At 41.5% G+C, this 19,581-nt stretch overlaps 1 protein-coding gene across 2 annotated transcripts in view; it reads right to left on the bottom strand.

The window, feature by feature from the left end:
* Positions 1–19,581, bottom strand: part of Dis3l2 (DIS3 like 3'-5' exoribonuclease 2) — a 326,249-nt gene that overhangs the window by 104,107 nt on the left and 202,561 nt on the right. For both annotated transcript variants that reach the window (XM_021198088.1, XM_021198087.1), the window contains one exon: positions 9,818–9,897. In XM_021198088.1, the coding sequence (XP_021053747.1) occupies positions 9,818–9,897 (80 nt within the window). The remainder of the gene's footprint in view (positions 1–9,817; positions 9,898–19,581) is intronic.

The raw sequence follows: 19,581 nt of genomic DNA, 5'->3' as shown, positions 1-19,581 counted from the left end.
ACATCCTTAATCATCAGGGAAATGCAAATCAAAACAACCTTGAGATTTTATCTCACCCCAGTCAGAATGGCTAATATCAAAAATTCAGGTGACAGCAGATGCTGGCGAGGATGTAGAGACAGAGGAACACTCCTCCATTGCTGGTGGGACTGCAAGCTTGTACAATCACTCTGGAAATCAGTCTGACAGTTCCTCAGAAAATTGGACATAGTTTTACCAGAAGATCCAGCAATACCTCTCCTGGGCATATACCCAGAAGACGTCCTAACTGGTAATAAAGTCACATGCTCCACTATGTTCATAGCAGCCATATTTATAATTGCCAGAAGCTGGAAAGAGCCAAGACGTCCCTCAACAGAGGAATGTATACAGAAAATGTGGTAATTTACACAATGGAGTACTACTCAGCTATTAAAAATGATGAATTTATGAAATTCTTGGGCAAATGGATGTATCTGGAGGATATCATCCTTAGTGAGGTAACCTAATCACAAAAGAACTCACATGATATGCACTCACTGATAAGTAGATATTAGCCCAAAATGTAGAATACTCAAGATGCTATTTGCAAAACACAAGAAAACCAAGAAGAAGGAAGACCAAAGTGTGGATACTTCATTCCTCCTTAGAATAGGGAACATAATACCCATGAAAGGAGTTACAGAGACAAAGTTTGTTGCTAAGATGGAAAGATGGACTATCCGGAGACTACCCCACCTGGGGATCCTCTCCATCATCAGCTGCCAAACCCATACACTATTGCACATGCCAGCAAGATTTTGCTGAAGAGACCCTGATATAACCATCTCCTATGAGGCTATGCCAGTGCCTGGCAAATACAGAAGTGGATGCTCATAGTCATCTATAGGATGGGACACAGGGTCCCCAATGGAGGAGCTAGAGAAAGAACCCATGGAGTGGAAGGGGTCTGCAATCCTATAGATGGAACAACAATATGAACTAACCAGTACCCCCCAGAGCTCAAGACTAGAGCTAGAGCTGCATATGTAGCAGAAGATGGCCTAGTTGTCCATCATTGGGAAGAAAGGCCCCTAGGCTATGCAAACTTTATATGCCCCAGTACAGGGGAATGCCAGGGCCAAGAAGTGGGAGTGGGTGGGTAGGGGAGCAGGGTAGGGGGAGGGTATAGGGAATTTTCAGGATAGCATTTGAAATGTAAATAAAGAAAATATCTAATAAAGAAAAAAAACAATAAAATTAAAAAATGAAAAAAAAACTAATAAAAATGTGAAGGCTGAGGTTGCTTTAAAAACAGCCATTAAACTTCCCAAGAAGTTAAAAAACAAACAACAACAACAAAAAACAAAGACATTGTAAAAAAAGACAGTCTATGTGAAGTGTAAAATTAATGTTATATTTCTCTGAATATTAAAACATTATATTTGTACTGGTCAATAATAAATGTAAATACAGAAATATATATATATATGTTTTTCTTGTATATGTGTCTTGATTTATAAGAGCTTTTATGGTAACCATTTTAAAAAATGAAATAAGATATATCTTTTAGGAAAGATTCATTATGTTTTAAATTATGCATACATACACATGTCTGTCTATGGGAATGTATAAATGGTGTGTACAGGAGCCTGTGGCAAGCAGCCCCTCTGGAGCTGCTGGGAATTGAACCTGGGTTCTCTAAAGACTAGAACATTCTCTTTACTCTGAGCCAACTCTATAGCCCCCAAGATATCTTTTTTTCTTTTTAAAATTTTAAGTCTCAAATGTACATCTTGAAATGTATATTAAAGTACAAGTAGACAAACTTTTGATACACCTGTATACTAAGGAAATTGTGTTTTTCTTGATGTTGATGACTTGACAGAAAGACTTTAGTTGAACTTCATATTGTGAAAATGGTCAAACAAAAGGAGAGCCTTTTATCTACCAAACTCCTTAAACAATTCCACTATCAAATGAGAAGGCTTTTAAACTTCCCCAAAGATCCACCTCAGCACCTGAATTTCCTTCAATATCCTCCTCTAATTGGGCAACAGCATTAGAGATTTAAAAACAAAACAAAACAAAATAAACCAAAACAACTACCACTACCTCACTTTAAAATGTAAAGAAATGTTGCTACATGGGAATGACACTTGAACCCTCAACTGTCCATAATTTCCTCATAAAATCCAACCTATTTTTTAAAAAAAGAGGGTGAAGGAAGGATGGACAAAGACATACAATTCAAACACACACAGTTACTCGGAGTATCTATAGCAACTGTAAATAGATAGACGAGATAAAAGAGCCATGGAAGAAGAGTCGGCTTCCTGACAGCTATGAGGTGAAGGGTTTCCTGACAGCTATGAGTGTACACTCTCACTGTTTCCTTTGGACTGAAGCCTCTGAGAGTGGGAGCAAGCAGCCTTTCTCCTTTAAATGTTTCTCTTTGTACTTCCTGGCCACAGTGAAGACAAGCTAATGAGGGCATGAAGAACACAAAGCAGGGAAGACAAGAACACTTCACAATACTGTCTTACTGCCATTTTTCAATACTTCTCAACAGGGAAGAGAACATGTGTTTCTTGGGTATACATGGGATATTTATCAAGGAAAAAAAAAAAACCCGATATATAATCAAGCTTCAAGACATTCGTGAGGAGGAAGGTAAGTTCTCTGCCCATAGTAGGCTTAAGTTAGCTCTTCCTTAGTTGGAAATGGCAAGAATACAGGCAGGAACAGATGCCAAAATAAAAGACATGCTATGAGTCTCTGGGAAGGCTATAGGCATAAAGAGAGAAAAGCATTTAGGGCATTCAGTGACTCATGTAAGAAGACCCTAGGTATAAGGTATGCAAAATCCACCATGCTAGAAAAAGACAGAATTCAGTAAGCCTGATGGCATCACCAAGATATGACACATGAGTTAAAAAATGGAGATGAAACAAGGGAAGACTATGTAAATTCCAAAGAGACATTTACTTTAGGATAGAGAAGTAAAGGAGTCTTATAGATCAGGATATAAGCCTACAAGCAACCATGAACTTATAAAGACAGAAAAATGAAGAAAGTAAAAAAATAAAATAAAAACAAACAAACAAACAAAAACAACAGCAAAAAGAAAAGCAATACTGTAAGACTGCCTAGTGAGGTCGGCAACACTAAACAGTTTTAAAGTTCATAATACTTGAGATGTACATATGCAAGGAATACTGCCCTGGGAAACAATAAAAAGGGGGATTAAATCAGAAGTAGTTGTATTTATTGTTGTTAGAAACATGAAGGAAACAGGCTAATGTGATCAAGTAGAAATAATTCATTCTGCCGGGAGGAAAGGTAGCTGCAGAATTTTAGCTTGCTTTTATGTTTGGGTATGTGCGTATGTACATGTGCATGTGTGAGTGTGTGTGTGTGTGTGCCTGTGTGTGTTGGATGGAGTAAGTAGAGGACTAGCATTGCAGGGCTTTGGTAGAACTTGGTCCATAGGCACAAGCAGATTTTCTAAGAAAAGTGGCATGCTCTGGTCCTTGTAAGTACAGCGAGAGAAAAGATAATGGGCAGCAGTCAGAGAGAGATGGCTACTGAAAAGGCCCCAGCAACAGTCCTGAGAAGATGAGGTGGCCAATGTGAGTCCAGGGTTTGTTTGTGTATTTGTTTGTTTATTTATTCATTTTACAACTCAAATAGTAGTCCTTCCTCTCCTTGCAGTATCTCCCCCAATTCCACCTTGCCTTTCTCTTTTGAGGAGAAGGTCCCCTATAGGTGTCACACTCCCAACAAACCCCCTACCTCCCCACAATTCTTCACAGATCTTGAAAGAACAATTCTCAACTTTGATTGGAAAAACAAAAAACCCAGGATAATTAAAATGATCCCGAACAATAAAAGAACTTCTGGAGATATAACTTCCCTGACTTTAAGCTATACTACAGAGCAATAGTAATAAGAACCTGTATGTTCTTGGCATAGAAACAGACAGGTGGATCAATGAAATCAAATCAAAGACCCAGAAATAAACCCACATACCTATGGACACTTGATTTTTGACACAGAAGCCAAAACCATACAATGGAAAGGGGAGAGCACCTTCAACAGATGCTGCTGGTCTAACTGGATGTCTGCATGTAGAAGAATGCAAATAGATCCATATTTATCAACCTGCACAAACTGAAGTCCAGATGGATCAAAGACCTCAATTTAAAGCCAGATACACTAAATCTAATAGAAGAGAAAGTGGGGGAATAGCCTTGAACTCATTGGTACAGGAGACAACTTCCTGAACAGAATACCAATGGCTCAGGCACTAAGGTCAAGAATTAATAAATGAGACCACATGAAACTGAAAAGCTTCTGTAATTCAAAGGACATCATCATTAGGATAAAACGATACCCTAACAGATTGGGAAAAGATCTTCACTAACTCTACATCTGACAGAGGGCTAATATCCAAAATATATAAAGAACTCAAGACAGATACCAACAACCCAGAAACCCCAATTTAAAATGAGGTACATACTTAAACAGAGAATTCTCATCGGAGGAATCCTAAATGGCCAAGAACTACCTAAAGAAATGTTCAACATCCTTAGTTATCAGGGAAATGCAAATTATATCAGCTCTGAGATTCCACCTTACACCCATCAGAATAGCTAAAATTAAAAACCTCACAGGACAGTACATGCTGGCGAAGCTGTAGAGTTGGTAGGAGTGCAAACTTGTACAACCACTCTGGAAATCAATTCAGCAGTTTCTCAAGAGATTGAAAACAGGTCTACCTTAAGACCCAAGTAGACACCAGGTAGCTAAGAATCACCAAGTAGACAAGCCTCCAGACTCTAAGAGAGATTATTCAGCTTCCAGACATGCCTTCGAAGGAACTTTATTGATTAGATTAATTGGGCTAGGAAGACACACACGTACTTAAGTGGACAGTATCCACTTAAGTGGGCTTGCACCCTGAATTGTATAAAGAGAAGTTAGCTAAGCACAAGCATTAATTGCTTTTTGTTTCCTGACTGTAGATGTGATGTGACCACCGGCCTTCAACTCCTGCTGCCCTGATATCCTCCATGATGCACAGTGCCCTTGAGCTGTAAACTGAGACAAACCCTTTCTCCCCGAATTGTTTTTTTCAGAGTTTTTTTTTTTTTTTTTAAATCACAGTGATAGGAAAATAAATTAAGACATCTGAGCAGTCAGATGTCTGCTGGGGCTAAGGGGTAAATCCCAGATCAGATGCATGGTAGAAGCTCTGCTTTGGAAGGGAGATGGGGACACACTTCCTCCTCCTTTCAGTTAAATTTAACACGTTACACAATTGGTTGTCTGTATCTTGCACCTGATAGGAAAGACCTGGGTGTACCCTGGAACTCTATGAGCCTTGGTAGGAGAGATATACTATTTGGAGGTATACAGGCTGGAAGACATCCATTTCCTCATATTTTACCAAGGTAGGAGGAAGGCCCTTCTTTCAATGAGTCAAATGGGAGTGGGGTAGTAGGTAGCCCAGGTAAAGGGTTGGGCACTTGGGGTTGGGATTTCATACTTTAGAGATGAAAGTGGCCAGGAGACAGAAAGGATGCGACTATAAGGTACCCAGTTGGACATACTGTTAAGATCCCTGCTTAGTCATGGATCAAATCTAAATTCTGATCTCCATAAAGTATCAAAAATAAGTGGATTTAGATTTGTTCATTTATTTTTCTCATTCATTCATTCTTCACTCATTCACCTTTCCTTTGTGGTTTTTAACATTTTCACAAAACTGTGCAACTATCAACCATGTAATTCCAGAACTCTTTCATCCCTCCAAGAAGAAGCCCAAGTTCATTAGCAGCTGTTCCCCTCTCCTGCGCATTCACTTCTAAGGCCTGGCAAGGATAGCCTAATCATGTTCAATGACACAGCAAACCTTAGAAAATTCAAATTACAAAACAAGATGCAGAATTGTGGGGTTCCAGAATCAACTAAAGCTAAAGGCTCTGCCTGACAGTTTGCTAAAGAACCCATCTATCTGACAGTTTGGTCTTTGATACTCATGGAAAAGCAGTACCTGAACAAAATGGATATATATTGTCCAGATCCCAATTCTTTCAGAGAAGATGAACTTTCTAGGAGAGCTTGCCAGGCAGGGAGCCATACACCCTAGACCTCACAAAAGCAGGAAGACTCTATCACGTGGTGAATGGACTCACACTTTATCAGCCACAAAACATGAAAGGATATTTAGGTTCCTTAGCTGAGATGTGATTCAGAAGATAAATGATAGCTCTTGTTTAGAAAGATTTTCACATGAGACACTGTATTTGTGCTTCAGGGCACTGAGGAGCATTAACAGGACTAAAAAATGAAAAATTGCAGAAAGATAACAGTATTTCTGATTCTTTCAGGGGAGGATTTCCTAAGAGTCACACAATCTTATGGCAGAACAGGCTGCCTTTGGAGTAACAAGTTCAAATGCAATCTGGATATTCAATAAAGTGAATGCCGCAAGAGTTATTAAGAAACCAGAGGGTGAGCTTACAACTGTGGTATTCCCAGACTAATGTGAGGTCAACTGTGAGGTGTGCTGCAAGCAATCTGTTATAATCATAAAACACTGAACTGGGATTTACTGTCTTTAGATTCTGGGATATCATTACAATACCACTTTTTATTAAATAATTTCTTAAGCAAAGTGAAAGAATCCACACTGCTTGGGAGTGCTCTTTCCCCTTAGGTATGTTTGGGGCTAAAGGGGTAAATCCCAGATCAGATGCATGGTAGAAGCTCTGCTTTGGAAGGGAGATGGGGACACACTTCTGCCTCCTTTCAGTTAAATTTAACACGTTACACAATTGGTTGTCTGTATCTTGCACCTGATAGGAAAGATCCAGGTGTACCCTGGAACTCTATGGAAGGAAGTGTGAGCATTGGAAGGCTCTATCTGTCTGTAGAGTTGATTTTTCACATAATAGCCATTCAAATGATTTCTGTGAGACCAAAGAAAAACATACCTTTTATACAGTATTTTATTTAAATAAACATAGATTATATAAATATGGCCAAAAAAAACATTATTTGCTCTTTCTTCTTTTCCTTCCTTCCTTCCTTCCTTCCTTCCTTTCTTTCTTTCTTTTTCTTTCTTTCTTTCTTTCTTTCTTTCTTTCTTTCTTTCTTTCTTTCTTTCTTTCTTTCTTTCTTTCTTTTTCTTTTTCTTTTTCTTTTTCTTTTTCTTTCTTTTGGTTTTTCGAGACAGGTTTCTCTGTATAGCCCCTGGCTGTCCTGGAACTCACATTGTAGACCAGGCTGGCCTCGAGCTCAGAAATCTGCCTGCCTCTTCCTCCTGAGTGCTGGGATTAAAGGCATGCGCCACCACGCCCAGCTCATTATTTGCTTTTTAAAACAGTAAATATTTTCCTCTAAGTAGGAACTGACATGAACTGGTAACTAATGGAATCTGAACTTAGCCAAGGCCATCCCAATCCAAACTGGACTTGCCCATTTGCTTTTCATCTCCCTGGATAAATGATCCTGGCAGATCCAGTTGTCCCAATGGCCAACTGTGGAAGTGCCACCATAAAAATGCTTGACTGACTACCTCGGCTTTTCCCAAGGCTTTGCTGGTTTCTTCCTTTGGCTGCTGCCCTGCCAGATGCACAGATGTCAACTGTCTCTCTGGAATGCCAGAAACACCAAGCACATAGAAGGAAGGCTCTGATCATCACTTAGTGCAATGGGTAACTACTGGGCAGCTTGGGATTTCTGGCACCTCATGATTTTTTACTACAAAGTTTTTTCATTATAAAGCTACTATTACCGCATTAAAAAATTTGGACAGAGAGGAAAATGGCCTATGATCCCATCTTCCTAGGAGGTTAGGTTCACTCTCTGTACTGGGTACGCTGCTTGTCCCCCCTCAGGGCTCTCCTGCTATAGCTTTATGACATCATCTACTCAGTTTATTTATTCTCTTGTCCTTTAAAAATAGGTTAGCAGTGATTCATATAAATGCCTATTATGAGACAGGCAACTCCATGTGGTAGCCTGATCAAAACCAGCAGCATGTCCTCCTGACTTTCCAATTTCTACCTGTGGATAGTTCCCCATCATCCAGCATGACCCACTTCTGTCTCTTCTTTTTCCCTTCTGCCACCTGTTTCCACAGATTCTTCTCTTCCTCGTCTCTGTTACCTCACTCCTCACGGATCTTGCTTATAATCTCCAGTCCAAGTCTGTATGCCTACACTTGGGATGTTTTTCTGGCATTTTCCTGGCCTGCCTCTTCTCCTTTTCCTTTAGTCTTTTGATAACTTATTTCCCCCGCTGTGGCTGAATTCTTGCAGAACAATGTCTATGTGGTTTTGTATGGTCTGACAAATAAAGAGCATTACTTGCTGCTAATCTGCTTTTCTTGCAGCATTTCCCCCTCCCCCCATTTTCTCCATGAAACCTTTGCCCTCACAATTGCATACCAGAAGTATGAAGTGGCTCTGCAGAGTGAGTGAGGAAGGACATATGCTAGCTCCCTGCTCTCCCTGCAAGTTCGAGTTTGAGGCTACCAGAGACAGAGAAACAGATATTAGAATGCTGTTATAAACAACTTAAAACTAGAGAGAATAAACAGAACAGCTGTTTTCGACCACTAACAGAGAGGAGCTGTAACCCCAGGAGAGGAAGGCCCAGCATCACCAGGCCTCTGCCTTGGGTACTGTTCATATTGGTGTTTTAGAGAGTAGGATCTGCAGAGAGAGGAGGCTTGCTCAAGCAAGAGGCGCACAGCAGAGCATATTCAGAATGTAAGGCGTTGGGCCAAAGTTCGCTCTTGTAAACAGACTGCTCTAACTTTAGATTATAGAAACACAACTGAGAGTACTGTGCTAAGGGTACGGCTCAGTAACAGAGTGTTGCCTAGCACACATGCGTCTTATCCACAGGATTATTTGTGGGGTGGGTAGAGAGAGCTCCTACTAAAAGAAGCTAAGCAGTTTTAGGCAGCATGTTCTGTCTCTTAGCTTCTGTCTGCTAAACATCACTATTTATTGCAACAGAGAAGGAAACAGGTTTACACCAGAGAAAGATGAGGGGTGAATACTTTGAAAGTGGGCCATCAATGCTCTGAGGCAGACAAACATAAAAAGTTGCGCATACCTGACTGGTACACCATCAAAGGCCATGTTAGTCTAAAGTAATCTTCAAGAATAATCAATGTCATAGTAGTAACCAAGGCACCCCTAAGAAAAGGGTCAGACAGACCTAGGAAATGTATCTGTGGGGATGGAGAGAACTGTTAGGGTTTTATTACTCACACTGTCTCCAAGTCTTCTGACAATCAGCTGCTGCTATTCTGTCTACTACAATCATCCATGACTAAGACCCTGACTTTTTGAAAGTCCTTAACAGTTGGCCATTCACAATCTTCTTCTTTTTTTTTTTTTTTTAAAGAATTGTTTTATGTATGTGAGTACACTGTCGCTGTCTTCGGACACACTAGAAGAAGGCATTGGATCCCATTACAGATGTTTGTGAGCCACCCACCATGTGGCTGCTGAGAGTTGAACTCAGGACTCTGGAAGAGCAGTCAGTGCTCTAAACCACTGAGACATCTCTGCAGCCCTCACAATCTTTTTAATAGACAAAGAACTACATGGATTAGAGGGGCTTCTGCAAGTCAGGCCTAGACAACCATGTCTCAGGAGGTAGTGCCTGCTGCTACCTACTGTACTTAGCTCCTATAGTCAATTTCGGGAATGAAGCAACCCCGTCTTTGCCCATTAGGCTGCTGAAACAGCATGAGGAAGCCTGACATGGGTATAGAGCATATGGGTGTGCAGATTGCCTACAGCATAGAGCAGCAGAGGAATGTCTATCCTACCATCAGTGAGCCGCCTGCACGAGAGGGCATCATCAAGGTCGCGAGCAGTTGATGGATCAATGGTGAAGATACAGTCTTTTCTAGGAAAGATGGAAAACAGAATTAGCACAAATAATCCACTGTTACAGAATGTTAAAGAACAGTCTGTTTTGCACATAAGGAGAGAGAAATATGAGTCAGAGATGTGATCACCATTCTCTTCCTCTCTGTGACTTAACTCAAACTTCTCCTTGCCCCAAGAGAGAACAGGTACCATCAGGCAGCAGGGAGGTTTGATCTGTGGCCTCCCTGTCCATGGGGTATAGGGGATCAGGTCCTTCAAGGATCAGCTACAGATACTTTGCTGCACCCTCTCTCTTTCAGGTAAACAGTATGCCAAAGAATGTTATGTGGCATCTGCGATAGGGACAGGACCCAGGAATAGTTATTTAAAAATGGGGCCAAATAGTTAACCTAGCTAAGCATAATATAATTCTATTATATCATGTCAGAAACATTCCAGATCACAGTTTGTGTGCCTGAACAACCAACTATCTCACTTAGAACCCACATAAAAGGTTGAATGTGGTACACACCTATAACTCCAGCACTCCTATGGAATATGGGATAAAAGAACTGCCCAGAAGCTCATGGGTCAGCTGGCCTGGGGTGCAAAGTATGACAGAAACAAAAAGAGAGACCCTGCTTCAATAAGGTGGAAGGGGAGGATCTACTCCTTAAAATTTTGCTATGACTTCTATACATACACTATAGCAAGCTGAAGACACTATGTACTTCAGATAGGACTAAGAGTTCCTGAGCTGCATCTGACTGGAAAACCTCCTCTGTGGGACTAGCTTTCGTTATACTAGAGGGCATTATGCAAGTTTCCAAGGAAGAGAAGCAAGCAAAAGTCCTACTTAGCTATATGGGTATACAGCATGTAGGTGTGTAGGTTGCCTACTGAACAGAGCAGCTGAGGAATTTCTATCTTACCGTCAGTGAGCCGCCTGCATGAGAGGGCGTTACGATGCGTATAAACAACAACAATGAACATCACGGCAAGATAACACTAAGGGTGCAGTAATGGCATGCATAACTTGATGGTAACCAAGAGCTCTCTAACTGAGCGCCATCAACAAGAGAGAAAGCATGCCTAGTATTAGAAACCTAACTATCTATGGATAATGAAGTCAGGATCTACTAAACCAGCATAATCCCTAACTTCATTTGAAAAAATGTATCCTTATACCCATAGGTAGCCAGTGGGATGAAGCTTCCAGGTCGATACTAGCTTGATCTCCCAAGTCCTTTGAATTCTGGAGGTGACCAAGAGCAATGAACCTTTAATGTTTGTGTGTGGGGTAGGGTCTAGAATAACTTCATTTAAACTCTTTTTATCTATCTAAACTCTTTTTATCTATCTATGTATATACACATACCTATGCATATATGTACATGCTATTCCACAGTAATATGTTTCCATATGGCATTTTCAAAAGTCTGTTACTCTTTCCCATGTTCCTTTCTCTACCCTGTCCTTCCAACCTCTACCCCATTTTTAGAAAGATATATTTATTTGATGTTATGCTGTATGCCTGAGTGTATTAGTGTATTACATGAATGTAGTGCCAACAGAGGCCAGAAGAAGGCATTGGATCCCTTGAAGCTGCCATTACACACAGCTGGGAGCAACCTGACAGGATGCTGGAAACAAACTTTGGTCCTCTGTTTTGACCACTGAGCCATCTATCCAGCCTTTTTCCCAGCACTCTTATTTAACCCTGCCTGTTCCACTGTTCCCTTTCCCTACTCTACAGTACTTGTATTCTCTCTCCTTTTCTTTGAAATCTTCCCCTCAGGACCCCTTTACTAGTTTCTTGACTTCTATGGGTACTCTAATTTAAACACACATATCTAAAGATCCAAAGCTAGAATGTACATATAAGAAAGAACATATGACATTTGTCTACAAGGGACTGTGTTATCCCAAAATGATTTTCAGATTCATCCACTTGCCTGCACATTTCATAATTGCATTTTTCTTTATAGCTTAATAATATTCCACTGTGTGTATTACTACATTTTCATTATGTATTCATTAGTTCACTGTCTTCTAGGCTCTTCCCCATTGGTTGTTGTAACTAAAGCAATAACAAACAGATAAGCAGTTTTCTCTGCAGTAAGTACAGAGAATCCCTGGGAAATCTACCCAGGAGTGGTAGAGCTGGACCATGTGGTAGATCTATATCTAGCCTGCTCTGGAGCTTCCACACTCATCTCCATAGTTAATGAGGCAGTGTGCGGTCCTACCATCAGCAAAGTGCTCCCCTTTCCTCCATCCATGCTAGTTAGCATTTGCTTCCTTTACTTATTCATTCATTTATTCATTTATTTAGTTTTTAAATCTTAGCTATTCTGACTGTATAAAATAAAACATTGGATGCATAGTAATAGAAAGCCTCAGGAAGATTAAATTGATTCTCACATGCCGGGTGGTGGTGGCGCACGCCTTTAGTCCCAGCACTCGGGAGGCAGAGGCAGGCGGATTTCTGAGTTCGAGGCCAGCCTGGACTTCAAAGTGAGTTCCAGGACAGCCAGGNAAAAAAAAAAAAAAAAAAAAAAAAAAAATGATTCTCACTATACAGTAATACAATGGGGAGGACCTCAAACTTGGTTCACAAGGTAAAGGAAGGATACATTGCTCCTTACTCATTTTTGTCTCCTCCATAAAACCTAGTCAAATGCTTTATGAACACTGAGTACTCAATAAAAAGTACTTGTGCAACTAAATCTGACATGTCACATGGGGTAGCAGGGATGCTGTAGTCCTTTTATTTTATCATAATGACATCATAAGATGTTGAAAGACAGTCCTTCAAGGTCAAAATAAAAAATGCTGTTAGTTTGGGTGGGGCATGGCTTATTAATTTACTTGGAGGATTAACTGGTAAATTGTATTTTTGTAAATGTCTCCAGAGGTTCTGGGGCATTCATTTCTAAGAACACAATGAACGAATGGTAATACCTCTGAGGACATTTCCAGCCTGAAACAGACCCAGTCATCAGCAATACAGTACAACTTCTGTGGTTAGTTTGTAAATGGCTTTTCCCTCTTGCTCTCCCACAGTTATTTTCTGAGTAAAATTCGAGTTTATTCCACCATGATCTTTTTGATCTGCTCTTAAGCCAGGAGCTTAAAGCCTAAGTTAAAGTAAAAAGCAAGGAACAGTACTCGGGGGTTTTACTGAGAAGGTAAGCTGAGCAAGTAGTACTGGGGACAGAGGTCTGCATGCAAGCACGGCCTATCACCTGCTTGTAAACAGCCTGAAAGCCAACATCAGCATTTGCATTTTATTACACTTTTAATTTTTATTTTATGTGATGGGTGCTTTGCCTGCTTGTTTGTAGGTGCATCACTTGTGTGTTTGATATCTGTAAAAAGCTAAAAGAGGGTGTCAGATCCTCTACAACTGGAGTTACAGACACTTGTGAGCTGTCTTATGAATGCTGGGAATTGAACCTGGGTCCTCTAGAACAGCAGTCAGTGCACTTAACTTCTAAGTCATCTCTCCAGCCTCAGTTTTATATTTTTAAATGGTTGAAAACAAATCAAAAGAGAATCATTTCATGGCACATGAGAATTATATTAATTCACTTACATATATTCAGATATTGTTTGATTGGGACAGGCATACTTTTTTGACACAATAGCAGAGTTGGCTAGTTGTAACACAGGAATGCTCAAAATCTTACTATTTGAGGGGATGAGGGTATAGCTTACTGACAGAAGAGCTGCTCTTGCTCAAGGCTTGATCCTCAACACTGAAGAATTTTACTACATGCTCTTGATAGAACACTGATAACTTCAAATTGATTTTCTAATGTATTAAAGAAAAAATTCAATTTATATATGCTGGACCAGTCTCCTAATTACAGGACTTCTTAGTGCCTTTAAGTTGGTACCAGCAGTCCTGTCAGCTGCATTTGCCAGATGCATTCCCTGGCTCTTTCTTGTCATCCAGCATCTTCCTGAAGCTGGGTTCTGCAAGGAAGAGCCTTTGGAGATCAATGGCCTGTAATGGGACATTCTACACAGTCCTCCAGTGTAAACTTTGACCTACAGGAGGCTTTAACACCACATAGGCCCAGCCTGAGAGACATTGTAAGAAGCCAACAGGGAGCTATGCTGCTCACTGCAGGAAGGCTGATGTATCCAGGAGCCAGTCTGAGCAGTGTTCTTTTATGTATACTTATGGAGAAAGTTGGTACAATACAAGGAAACAGTCTTGTGAGCTAATCTCACAAATGCATACATTTTATGCTTTATTTTTATTTTATTTTATGCTTTATGTTTCTGTCTTTATTTTGACTCAGGAAACTCTAGAAGACATTTGTGGTTTCTAGCTTCTACCTATTTTACTATTCAAAGATATGTTTTGCCCCATTTCCTAGTTTTAAGAATGTCATTACATTATATATAGTATCTCAAGTTTCTCAAAGCTAAATTGGGGAGCATAAATAAATCCATATATACAAAGATGGGACTGTTGAGGGCATGCTGGGACAAAGAGCCATGCAGTATGGACTAAGAACAAACTTGTAGATAGTATCAAACTTAGAATGCTCCAAAGGAGGATTTGCTCTGCTGGAGTGAACTCTAGATTGCAGTCCTACTATGGAAATCAAGGCAGTAATGAATAGTGTGCACCCCTGATGAGCCACAGTTCTCAATGCTGAGACCCAGTGAGTTAGTTAACTTACTGTTGTCTCCATGATCAGGAACCTGCCATGACAATGATGGTATGGTGAGTGAGGGCCACAGTGGCAGGGAGCTCTTGGGTATGGAGGAGGGTGTACTTCATGGCTGGAAGCTCTTGGGTATGGAGGAGGGCACACTGCATGCCTGGGAACTCTTGGGTATGGAGGAGGGTGCACTGCATGGCTGGGAGCTCTTGGGTGTGGAGGAGGAGGGTGCACTGCAGAGGGTGCACTGCATGGCTGGGAGCTCTTGGGTATGGAGGAGGGTGTACTGCATGGCTGGGAGCTCTTGGGTATGGAGGAGGAGGGTGCACTGCATGGCTGGGAGCTCTTGGGTATGGAGGAGGGTACACTGCGTCCTCCGGCTGCCTCACTCTGCTAACATGCATGAGATTTTACTGGCCCCCTTTTTGGAAGGCTTTGGTCTCACAACATGCAGAGAGCAGCCTGGCCTGCCAGCTTTTAGAACCTGTGAGACCAAATATTTAAAGAGTTCCGCAACAATGGTTAGAAAGAAGCTAAACCTGACCCAGAGAAAGGAAAGTGCCAGGTAGGGGAGGGAAAGAAGGAGACTCCAGGAGGCTACAGAATGTTAGTTATGTAACCTGACTGAGGGGCTAGCAGAACTTTTTAAAGGGACAGTAAATTTCCAAGACAGTCTGTTTCACTTGAAACCATTGGTTCTAGAAAAAAAATACATGAAGAATAATTAAAAGCCTTCTGTATTCCCTTATGATCCAGCCAAGAGCCCAAGAAAGACGTGCACAGAAGATACTTCTGCTCCTCCAACTTGCACATCCTCTAGGTGATCCTGTCTCCTCTGTCCCCTCAAGGTGCCATCATCTCTAACCCCTTTCAGCTAGGAGCAGTTGCCTAGTCTCCACAGTACTCCATCACTATTCACCTCACTAAATTTTAGCCATGACCCCTACCACTTATCACAGAAATTTCTCCTTAAGGCCATGGTTATTGCCAGATTAATCAGCAGATAGCAAATATATAGTCTAAACCCCTTTACAGCTCCTTAAAGAATAAAACAGAAATTCAGCTTAGGAGTCAAAGCCTTTCAGACACTTTTCTATTTAAATCTCACATTCCCAGCTTGTCTGTATCCCATATTCTCTCAACCACTGTTTGTTCTACTCCTGTACAGGGAGAATCTGCCTACCAGTTTCTAAGGTCTAAGACCAACCTTGCTTTTAAAGACCCAGGAGCCATCTTTCCTCAGGGATCTCCAGGACTCTACAGAGTGGAAGCTATACTCTGTCCTATTCTACCCATTCCTGTGACCTGCTCCTTCCAATGGTGCTGGCCACTGTCCTCAATATACTGTTACTTATGTACAGATCTTACCACTGTGACAAGCCAGAGACAATACCTGCTCTGGCAGACATTTACTTGTATCTGTAACACCGAGAGCATACATGCAATGAAGAACTGCTTGAGAGATGAATGAAAAAATAACCAAAGGGCTCTCTTTAGCACTTTTCCATTCAATGTTGCCACTGTGCCTTGGGAAACACATTTAGGATTAGAACTCATGACTTCCTGGCATGGGATCCTGTGGTCACACCACACTGTTATTGTTTCCAAGGGTGTCCTTTTCTGTCTTCATCCCATCTTCTTTTCTCATAAAATAGTGTTTTACAAACTGTGGTTTGAGAACCATTTCCAGATTAACAAAATTTATAGAGGTCCTCCTTTGCCCGTGACTCCGGGTTTGTCCTCTTGAGAGCAAGCAATGAGGGTGGGAAGGATCTGGGTCAACGGTGGTGAATGGGTAAAAGAGAGTGGAAAAAAATCTAAGAAATAACTTTCATAGGATAAGGAATTAAATATTTACTCTAACACCTTCTTAGTTAGATGGTGTCATGATTAATAGAGAAAGCAAAAATTTTTATTTAAAACATATCAGAAGAAAGGGACAAACTTATCCATGCTACTGTACCCTGAGAACACTGCCACAGAGGCCCACCAGGTGAGCGCTGCAGTGTCTGGTAACAGACTCATTAGCTGGAATGACCACTCAAAGTTTACCCTGCCCTTCCTAGTCTAGGAAGGGGTGCAACAACCACTTAAAAATGGCAGTTGCCAAAACCTAATACCAACTCTCTCTCAGTTCTACGGACATAGCTGACGCTGAGTCAAATTCCAGATTTTTTTTTTTTTTAAATGATAAAAGTCTAAGGTCACCAATCCTGTTCTTCTACCTTTCAGTCAGTAATGAGGTGGCACTCGTGAGGACATACTATGGGCAGAGAGAAATGGCATGGTATTCTTGGAAAGTCTCTTTTACCTAGCCAGGAATTTTTAACTCTGACTCCACAAAAAGAAGCCTCAGGAGCTGGCAAATATCTGAAGATGAATGTGGTTCTTAAGCGCTTTGACTTTTTATAAGACAAAGATGAAATGGGACTCCGAGGCACCTGAAATGACTTTTCCCTGTTCCATTCTTCTCCTCACTCACCCACTGAACTCCTCGTGGTTCTGCTAATGCCACTTGACAAGCTTCACTGTTACTGTGGAGCCAGGAAGCCAGAGCCAGTCAGGGGAGCCATGGTTTAAATGCAGAGAATGTGCTCAACATAACCTTCCTCCCTCTGAATTCTCAGGGACATTGAAAGAACAGCTGTAAAATGATCTACAAAGACCCATCAGAGGTGAGTCTCAAGGTAGCTCAAGGCTGAGGGTCAACAGTTTTAAGTCAGCCTGGGCTACAAAACCAGTTTTGGGGTAGCTTGGGCCTCGCAGAAAATCCCCAAACCCCCTTTCCCCATGAATGACTCATCAGAAATCACCATTCAGCCATATTTGCTTCTTCTGTTTCCCTCCATATATCTTCCTTTATGCACTGGATTATTTTCTTTTCTTATCTGAACTCCCGTAGGAGCAGTGATTCGGAACTCTCCATGCCCTCTGGACTGCAGTATGTGTTTGGAGACTAAGGGCATTCTACAGCACCACAATATTACAGTCTACGCCAAGAAGGCAGTGGCACCACACCCAGTTTGTAAGTTATACATATGCATCTTCAACTGTCTATCACAAGACTTCACCATTCACCAGTTTTTCTCTTCCTGATCCAGAATCGGGTCAGCTTCTACACTGTACTTATTAGCTATGCCTCTTTTGTCCTTTACTATCCTATCCAGCTGTCTGTTACCACAACACTACTGGTTTACAAGAACCAGGCCAACTGTTTCAGAATGTCACCTGCTCTGTTATACTGAAGTTTTTTCTCATAGAAGAAAAAAGAGAAACATGAAGATTAATAAATCAATTGCGGCAGCATCTGCCTATAATATTAGAAATCAAGAAGTGGAAGCAAAATGGTCATGAATCCGAGGCTAGTCTGAGCACCAGGCCAGCTGGGCAACAGAGCAAGATCCTGTCTCCGAATTAATCTCCTCTGTATTTCAAAGTTTTATTTAAAGGGTTGACTGCTGTAAAGAGGTTGGCTGGTTAAAGAGTGAATGTTTTGAGTACCTCCCAGGTGCGGCATAGGCTTCATGCTGTAACCTATCAGAAGGCACACTGACAGGCGGTCCTGGTAGACAGATTAAGGTACTAATAGCCAGACCAGGCTGATGATAGCTCCTTGTTACCCAACACACAGAAAATGTCTTCTAGTTTTGGAAAAAGACTCTCTGTATCTTATGAATATACTATTCACAAACAGCCACTTAGCTAGCAGTTTCAGTGTTCCTGGATGATTTTCACTTAACTATAATTTTATAAGTAATAAAATTGTACATGTACTGGCTGGCACTTGTCTAATGAGAGGAGTTTCTGCTCACCTACCTTGCCCCACAACTATCTTTTCTCACTCTCTCTCCCTCCCCCCCTCCTTTTTATATCTTTACAGAATCATTGATTTTTTAAAATTCAATGTATCATAAATCACTTACTATTTTTTGAGACAAGATCTTACTATGTATCAAGGTTAACCTTGAACTTAAAATCAAGTTTTTACTTCAGATTCCTAAGTACTTAGATTTAATTTTATTGTTTAATATTTAAACCTTTACATGGCTCAAATCAACAAAAAAAAGGAGGGCCCAGGGGAAGTGGGGGGAAAGGTCCATGCCCCGCCAGAGTTTCCCTATTCTCTGGTCAGTCAGGCATGGGAGGGCTGCTATCTACCCTTTCCACTCATTCCTGGGTGGGCATGCCTCTATCCCACTCTTCAGGGGGTGGTCACGGGGCAGCCCTGTCTGGGGACCCTGGAGCTACCTTGCTAAAGCCCCAGGGTTATAGGAGAGAGGGATAAGGGAAGAGGTTCCCAACACTGATAAGAGTGCGCAGCGGATCTTGATGGAGCAGAGACTCTCTATGGTATAAGAGCTTTATTATAGAAATGCAGGAAGAAAGAGGGGAAGGAGGGAGGGAAGAGGGAGGGAGGGAGGAAAGGAGGGAGGGAAGGAGGGAGAGAGAGAGAGAGAAGGCTAGAGAGAAAGAGTAAGAGGGAGAGGGGAGAGGAGAGGAGAAGACAGAGAAAGGAGAGAGGAGAGAAGACAAAGGGAGAGGAGAGAGGGGGAGAATGAGGGGTAAGAGGGAGATAAGTAAGAAAGTAAGCAGTAAGAGAGTAAGCAGTAAGAGAGCAAGTAGAGGCTGAACAGCCCCTTTTATGGTCTTCACTGTTGCTAGGTAACTGGGGAGGAGTTTAGCCTGAAGGTCAGAAGCTTGGGCCATTGCCTAAGTGACTTTTAGCCATGCTTCTCTTGTGGGGGCTGTGGGGGGTGGTAACTTAGGCAGGGGCCAGAGTTTCAGGAGCATGAGGGAACGCCTACTGTGTCATGAAGGTGAATTATCACCACCAAGGTTCAGACCTAGCTCAACTGGAGACCAGCCTGCAATTCCCCACATTGGAGAACTCTCCTTTCTTTTCTATTCTTTATCTTTCCACTGTTTTGCTGCCCCCTATACTTAAATCATCCCATCAATTTCTGGTTTATCCATCCTCTCTCTCTCTCTCTCTCTCTCTCTCTCTCTCTCTCTCTCTCTCTCTCTCTCTCTCTCCTCTC

Source organism: Mus pahari, chromosome 5, assembly GCF_900095145.1.
Source record: "Mus pahari chromosome 5, PAHARI_EIJ_v1.1, whole genome shotgun sequence".
NCBI lineage: Eukaryota > Metazoa > Chordata > Mammalia > Rodentia > Muridae > Mus > Mus pahari.
This window is presented reverse-complemented; position numbering and strand designations above follow the sequence as displayed.